Below are 8180 nucleotides of genomic sequence, written 5' to 3'. Positions count from 1 at the left end.
GCCGTGTGATGGCACTCAAGATGATCTGCTCCATAACCTTCCCCAGCACCGAGGTCAGGCTGACAGGCCTGTGGTTCCCCAGATCCTCCTTCTGGGCCTTCTTGTAGATGGGCATCACATTTGCTAATCTCCAGTCAACTGGGACCTCCCCGGTTAGCCAGGACTACTGATGAATGATGGAAAGTGGTTTGGTGAGCACTTCCGCCAGCTCCCCCAGTAACCTTGGGTGGATCCCATCCGGCCCCATAGACTTGTGTGTGTCTAAGTGGTGTAGCAGGTCGCTAACCATTTCCCCTTGAATTCTGGGGGCTTCATTCTGCTCCCAGTCCCTGCCTTCCAGCTCAGGGGGCTGGGTACCCGGAGAACAACTGGTCTTACTATTAAAGACTGAGGCAAACAATGCATTAAGTACCTCAGCCTTTTCCTCATCCTTTGTCACTATGTTTCAAAGTGTCTGGAATAGTGGGAGGGTTGTGTTATAGCCCACCAGCATGGTGATTAACAGCTTGAAACTGAGGGTATACGCAACACGGCCTGCAGTATAGCAAGAGGTAATTAGAGTTGTTTGAAGGTGCAAAGCCTGATGGGACAGTGTTGAAGAACAGTATGAGATAGAGAGACCTACCGCAACCACTGAGAACAGCCTGTGGCATATGGCATCTCCCAGGATCCAGCACTGTGTCAGAGTGCTGGTGCTGTGTAGCAGCACAGGAGTAGCCAGATAGACCAAAACAAACAGACAAACAAAGAGTACCAGAGTACACTCAGAAAAAGTAGGCTGGGCACTTTTTGCTTGTCAAGGGCTAAATTGGCTTTTCAAATCTATTTTGAGGGCTCCTCATTAATACATAAGGTGGTATTCACCAGCAACAACACCAAGAAGTTATACACCCTGGGCAATATGATCTGAAGTTGCAAACTATATCTTGGATAAAGGTCAGCTAAAGATTACATGGCTCCCAGGTAATGGAAATCACATTCGGCAGTTTGGTGTGAATCCATAAGAGGAACCCAACTAGGGCTACAAAACCTATGATAACTTTCAGTTTGTTCCCATACCACAATGTTATCACAGACTCACAGCAAGTTTTAGTCTGGAAGGTACCTCTGGAGGCGGCTTCTCCAACTCTCTGCTCAGAGCTGGGCTAACTCCAAGGCTAGATCAGGGTGCTCAGGATCTTGTCCAGGTGAGCCCTGAGCCCCTCCAAGGGTGGAGATTCCCCCAGCCTATCTTGGCACCTGTGCCACCCTGAACCACCTTTGGGGCAAGGGGAGAATTTTTTTTTAATGCATAGAGAGAATTTCCCTTGTTGCAAGTTGTGCCTGTTGTCTCTTGTCCTTTCACTGTTCTCTGAGAAGAGTTTGGCTATTCTGTCTCTCTAACATCTCCTTTAGCTACAGAAGACAGCAGTTAGACCACTCCCCCTTTAGCCTTCTCTTTTATTCTCTAGCCTCTCCTAGTGAACAATGTATAATGTGTCCTGCAGTTTCTAAAACTATATTAATTAGAGGTACAGAGAAAGAAATAAGAACTATAGACTGTGTTATGGAAGGGTTTTTGTTTGTTTGTTTGTTCATTTGTTTTTCATTGTTTTTTTTACCATTAAGAGAGATACCCTGTTCTCCTGTATACTACTGATGGTTCCACCTGACTATGGTCTAATCCATGGTTCTGAACCTGCTTTCTCTCACAGTTTTTGGCAGACTTACAAGTTTTGCCTTGAAGCCTCAGTCTTCAGCTCAGGCTGTCTCCAACCTGCTATATTGCCCACATATACACAGCTCTCAGTCTCTCTCTTGCTGGACCTGATTTTCTTCCTGGCGCATCTTTTCTCAGGTTATCAACTGAAGAACCTCTAATTTGTAGCTGACAAACTATGTTCGTGCCTTCTTTTTAATAGCAAACCAGAGTAAAGATCATTATTATTGTTGATGCAAGACCATGCTGAATTTGTCAGCTAACTCATCCATTTGAAGACTAACAGGAAAGTAGCGCATAGAAGAAATAAAGGCAACTTAGATAAAACATCACATTTCCAAAACTCCTTAAACTTCTGGGCACAATAACCATGGAGAGAGGTTTGGGGCAGTGCATGGGAGGAAAGTGAAATGAAGGCACAACAAAGAATGGAGAACATTTTAAGACAAATGATTTATGAATACATTTCCACTGTTTTAGGAAGAAGTTACCATGTGCCTCTGGCACATGTACTGTTTAAGGAAATTCTGTGAATCAGAAGACTAGTACAAATGCAAGGGGACAGGGGTAAATTTCCACATTTCTCCTGACAGCAGGATCATAGAAAAGTGGGAAGGGACCACTGAAGGTGTCTCCTCCAACTCCCTGCTCAGAGTTGTGCTAATTCCAAGGCTAGATCAGGTTCTTCTCCAAGGGTGGAGATTCCCCAGACCCTCTGGGCATCTGTGCCAGTGCTGAACCACCCCTGGGAAAGGGGAACGTATTTTCCTTATACATAGTCAGAATTTCCCTTGTTGCAAGTTATGCCCATTGCCTCTTACACTCTGCCCCTCTGAAAAGAGCCTGAATCAATCTTTGCTAAAATCCCCCTTTAGATGGTTGATGACATCAGTTAGACCATCCCCCTTTAGCCTTTTCTGCCTTAGGCTGTGCAAACCCAGCCTCCTCAGCCTCTCCTCATATACCATTACTCCAACCTCCCAACCGTCTTACTGGCCCTTTGCATCTCTCTTATATGGGGAGCCCAAAACTTTACACACTGATATTTCTGTTCTCCAGTCCACTGATGAAGTATTTGTATAGTAGTTTCCTGTTCACATTATCACTTCCTGTCATACTTGCCACCATCTCCTGCCCTTAGATGTTGCTACTCCTTACATGAAGGGTTTTTTTTAACTTCTGTTCCCTACTCGATCCTTATTGATTTCTGAACAGACCTTGGTGCTCTCCAGGTTGAACAATGTCTATGGCCGGCACGGACTGAACAAGCTGCATCATTAGAAATCAGCACATTAATAGGTGTCACTTTTCCTATGACCTTCCCTTTCTTTCACTGCCACCAGTTACATGAGAAAAGAACGAACTCGTGTTGCTTGAGTGGAGAGCAGGTTCTCTGTGGAGAACCTGCCTGAAAGCAGGAGATCTCACAGCGAGAGGCTAAATGAGTTGTACATTTAATGTCACAGATAGGAAGACACTTGCCTCCAAGAGGAGCCTCGAAGCAACATCCAACTCCAACTGCGCAAGCGGCCACCAGGAGGTCGAACTGCCTATGCACATTCTGGAACAGAGAGTGCAGCCAGAGAAGGGCATGCTGGGGTTAGAGGGAGCAAAGCCAAGGGATTAGGATCCAGAACAATGAAACAAAGCAACAGCCAGCAGCAGATTCAGCCATTGCTATTACAAATAGCAGGCTCTACACACTTTAGTGCAGTCTTTAGTACTGTCAGCTGGCCTTCAGCAGTGACATCTGGTCCTTATGCACAGACAGGATCTACTCAAGTAGAACAGCACCTCCCATTGTTGTATTACACAGCCAGTTTCTGCTAGGAGCCTGTATGTAAAGCAGTTCCTACATTTAGCTATATATGCAGTTAATAGATTTTCTTATACAACTAGTCAATACAGTGATCAGCCTGCAGAGGCTGTTCTGCGACAGCAAAAGCCTAGAGACAGTGTCAGTGTCTATAATTAGCAGTGCTGTACAAATTTGGCTTAAAGACAAATTGATCTTTGTCTGCAGCTACTTTTTTATACAGACAATGATCACAGTGCAAAGGTATCAGCATCATGAGATTGAAAACTTGTCAAATGCATATTCCTAACCAGCCTCTGTGTAATTGGTAGGTAACATTGGTGGTCCTGCACAGTTATTTGACTGTATATCTGGCCTCCCACTACCATTTTCTTTGGCTTGTATTTTACTGCTCTATAGCAGTATGGTGACCTTCAATCCATATATCTCCTCTCTGTTTTGTGGCCTGCCAACACTATCCTATGTGTCTTAGGAGTTCAACCTGTGGAAGAGCTGTATGCAGACATGTGCCTTACCTCATACACACCACAGAATATTGACATGAACTTGCTGAGTACCGCAGCACAGATACTGGCAATATGCACAAAAGGACCCTGCAAAAGAAGAGGAGGAGAAAATCAGAGAGGGTTACCCTCTGGTTACTGACAGCCACCTAGCCATTGCAGATCTCATAATTTCTCTTTGGCCATCTCAGCCAGTCCTCCAGTCTTCTTTCTTTTTTTCCTCTTAAGGACTACCTGACCTGAGTTCTTTGATGTTTTCTATATCAAGCCTTTCAAAGTAGAAGGAAAATGGCCAATGGAGATAAATGTTGCTGGAAAGAGCAGAGCTTTGAGAAAAGGAATGGTGGCAAAGGTAAGAAAACATTTATAGACTCTTCTTCCACAGACAACCCCTCTCACCTCCCAGACCCTGGCCACTACTGCACATGAAAACAGCAATATTTACCTCTTTCCCCACAGGCATGCCACTTCCAAGCCCAGCTGTGAGGCCCACAACTTTGGCCACAAAAGCTTTGAGAGTGAGATATTCCTTGAGGACCACTCCCCTCATAATGGTTTTGAGCTCTGGGATCCCAGACCCTGAAAACAACAGCAGAGCAGGGGATGAACAAAACCCACAGGCAAATGGAATAAGAAAAAGAGACAGACAGAAACAGATCTTGCCATGCCTTCTGCCCTCACCAACAGCCTGTGGAGAGACGAGGTGGCAGAAAATGGCCGCAAACAGAATAAGAACAAGTGGGTATGTGACCCACGCCAGATACTGCATAGGAACATTCGGGTGCAGCTCTCTGTACATCCACTTGTAGGCTGTAGACAGACAAACAAAGAAGTTGTAAGTAACCACAGCTGCTCCAAACAGGTTGGTAGACATCAAAGAATTGCACACTTGCTAAACCTACCCATACTAAATCTCCCTGAGAAATGCTATCCTAAAGTCCTCATTTTCTAAGACAAGGCTTGTTACATTTTGAGTATGAGTTCCCAAATAAAACAGGCATTCTGTAGGAATGGATAGAATTGTCTCTCTGTTCTTAGACACTATTAATATCTGTGCCCACATGTGGTGTAAGAAGAGGTGTGTTACATGCAGTTGTGAGGATGATTTACTGTACGGGGTCTTTTCATTTGACAGCCTGAGGGCCTTATGTAGGTCCTGAAGGATAATAAAGTGATCCACCAACAGCTAGTGCCCTGTCCTCCATCTCAATCACATGAAAAATCATTCTTTCTGAAAAACTAGCTTAAAAGCTCTGCTTATGTTTTGCCTTTTAGAGCAGCAGAATGAAGGGATCTCTGCCAACTGTTAAAACAGCGGTGGTACCATTGCTCAGTCAGGTACAACAGCACGAGCTGCCAAGAATCCAAACTGAACTGCAGCTCCTGTGCAGTTCATCTTCTTTGCCTGAGCTGGCTCCTCACACAGCAGGAGGCTGAGACTTGGTGGAGGGAAAGAAAAAAAAAACAACCAAAGAACTCAGCTGCAGGAAGTATGAAGGACAAAGGCCCTCTGAGACTGGTAGGGTAAGCCAGACGCCTGGTAGATGGGGAAGCTCTAGTGGGAGCAACAGTGGGCTGAAGGAATATTGGGAGCTTTGGGGAACTGCAGTGTCTAGTGGACATCAGCAGCCAAGAGCACTGAGAGGAAAGGATTGGTGTGCATGTGCAGGTCAGGACTGGGACACTGGGGGTAAGGACAAAGGAACAGTGCAGTTAACAGGGTGTGGGCAATGTTGTGTGTGCATGTGTGCACCGAGAGGGAGGGCAGGAGGACCAAAAGGTCTTGTAATTGTTACAGCTGGCAAAAGGGAGAGGGACCACAGGAAAAATGCAGGGAAGATGTCCCTGCTCATTGCAGGGGATTGGACTAGATGACCTTTAAAGGTCTCTTCCAACCCAAACTATTCTATGATTCTGTGATATAAGACGATGATTAGGACATCTTTGTGAAAAGAGCCAAAGGAGAGAGCACTATGTGGCCAGGTAGCCAGAAACTGCAGGGCACTGTATAAAAAAAATTGGAAAGAACAATAATGAGGTAAAAAGCAGAAACAGTGTCAGGAGGGCATCTAAGAGCCCCTTCCCCTCCCCACCCCCCATGTGCTCAATAGACTTGGGGAGGATGGGAACCAGTATAATAGGAAGGAACACAGTGCCACTTCTCTGTGTCCCTACATATTCAAAGGAGCGGGAGGGAAAGGGATTCAAAATAATGGTTTGTCTTTGACTCGTACACATACCCTTTGTTTCTGCACGCTTACTTCCAAATTTTTCCCTGCCATCCCTTTAAAGAACCTCTCCCTAGTTAACCTTTTCTCTACTATGTTGCAAGGACTTCAAACTTCCCAGGCAGCAAGGGATGAGGATGGGACACTGATGTTAAAGGATGAGGAACATTGGTCACTGGGCTTTGTAAAACATTCATATCATTTACGGTGTGCTTTTGCAACACCTGAACAGGACCCACCCTGTAGGCTCTTCGCACTGGCATAATCCATTCCCCAGCTCACCAACGCCATGACCAGACCCAACAGAACCAAGAAAATCCAGTCCTCTCCAAGCTTCTTGGCAACATATTTCTGGATGCGTCTAGCACAGTCTGTGGAGGGAAGAGTGAACCAGAAAGACTGAGGGAACGTAGATGAAGCTTGTGTCTGTCTCTCTTCTCCTATGCTGAGAACTGACTACAATAAGGATTTATTTGGAAGCATCATGGGCTTAGTGTTGAAGGACTGGTACCCATCCCTCTCCTACACAGTTCTGCAAAATCTGATGCAGTTTAAAAAAAAAAACACAAAGGGGGGAGGGGGGAATTTAACATCTTGTGCACTAGCAGCAAAACTTTGACTCAAGAAGGTCCTTTTCCTCCTGTTACGGAGATCTGTTGTGGAAAAAATTATTAACTTGGGACTGGTGTTTTTTCCAAACAGATCTTGGCTCTTCCTAGGATGAAAGCTGGCATTAAAAAGTCTTTTGGATCCACTGTGATTCCTTTTCCTTCCTTCTCTGCTTCTCGCCAGTCACAATTTTCTTGTCTTTTTGCCTTGCTTAAATTCTGTCTCTCTGACTGGCCTACCCAATATCTGGTCATAGGATAATGAAAGATGAATTGTCCCTACCTTGACATTTGGAATAGTGCTCTTCTTTGATCTCTACTTGACTCTCACGTTTCAGGGGTCTTTCATTGTTCTTTTGGGCTTGCTTCTTATTCAGTAGTTTTGCTGCTTCCTTCTCTGCAAAGTCAGTTATCTTGTCTGTGTATTGGCCATAAAGCTAGAGGAGCAGAAAGCAAGAGAGATCAAAAGGAAAAGGTAAGGCAAATGGTCCTTCACAAATAGCATTAAAGATGAAAAGGCAGATCTGCTAACAGTCAGAGGTGCAGACCTGAATGTACCCAAGCAGGGAGACAGAGACACAGAAACTCTCAGACAGATGCAGCTCATCTTTTTTTGATTGTTTTTCCTTTCTGGTTCCCTCTTCCGAATCTCTCAAAAATCTTTTCATCTCCTTTTTGGGGGTACAAGATATGATCACAGAGTATTAATTGCTTTCTAACATCCTGAGAAAGACCTGGCTCTGGTCTGAAGAGATTGAGCAGGCTGTCTGGAGGTACAAAAGAAGGTCAAAATAGTTCACATGAGGCTGCCACCCTCAGGGCTGTCTCATAGACTTCAGCAGCACTGTGAAACATCTCTGAAGGTTTTGAGAGGTATTACACTATCAAACAGGCTGCAGAAATGTCCTGCATCTGTTCCTCCTGCTGCCAAGGAATGCTTAACAGGGCACACAGCCACTGATGGTGCCTGTGGAGGAAAAGAAGCAGCATCAGCTCAGAAATATCACAGGTTACTGCACACCTCCTCCCATTATTTACCCAAATCATCATGCTAAGTAGTCACATATCTCCAACTCCTCTGAATTTCCTAACTACCTAATCTAGTCTTTGTCTTCAGATACTAATCTTGAAATGCAATTGGTTATATGCAATTCACAAGTAGCTACATGCACTTACCAATGACATTTCACACATGGATCTGTAGTAAACTTGGCAGTTGTGCCATCTGTCAACAACAAGAACTCAAGGGAGCTTGAAGGATACTGACTGTGCCCCCTTGCCTGTTTATCAGATTCCCTCAAGAGCAGCTATCCTACCACACTCTTT

At 44.9% G+C, this 8180-nt stretch overlaps 1 protein-coding gene across 4 annotated transcripts in view; it reads right to left on the bottom strand.

Moving 5' to 3' along the window:
• The window catches only part of CLCN1 (chloride channel, voltage-sensitive 1), a 47607-nt gene that overhangs the window by 31001 nt on the left and 8426 nt on the right, over positions 1-8180 (bottom strand). For all 4 annotated transcript variants that reach the window (XM_009328637.1, XM_009328645.1, XM_009328653.1 and 1 more), the window contains exons 2-6: positions 7138-7291; positions 6486-6617; positions 4700-4828; positions 4464-4597; positions 4031-4108 (exon numbers count right to left, since the gene is read on the bottom strand). In XM_009328637.1, the coding sequence (XP_009326912.1) occupies positions 4031-4108; positions 4464-4597; positions 4700-4828; positions 6486-6617; positions 7138-7291 (627 nt within the window). The remainder of the gene's footprint in view (positions 1-4030; positions 4109-4463; positions 4598-4699; positions 4829-6485; positions 6618-7137; positions 7292-8180) is intronic.

This window comes from Pygoscelis adeliae, unplaced genomic scaffold (assembly GCF_000699105.1).
Source record: "Pygoscelis adeliae isolate BGI_AS28 unplaced genomic scaffold, ASM69910v1 Scaffold120, whole genome shotgun sequence".
NCBI lineage: Eukaryota > Metazoa > Chordata > Aves > Sphenisciformes > Spheniscidae > Pygoscelis > Pygoscelis adeliae.
Note: the sequence above shows the minus strand (reverse complement) of the source record. Positions and strands in the feature narration are given on the sequence as shown.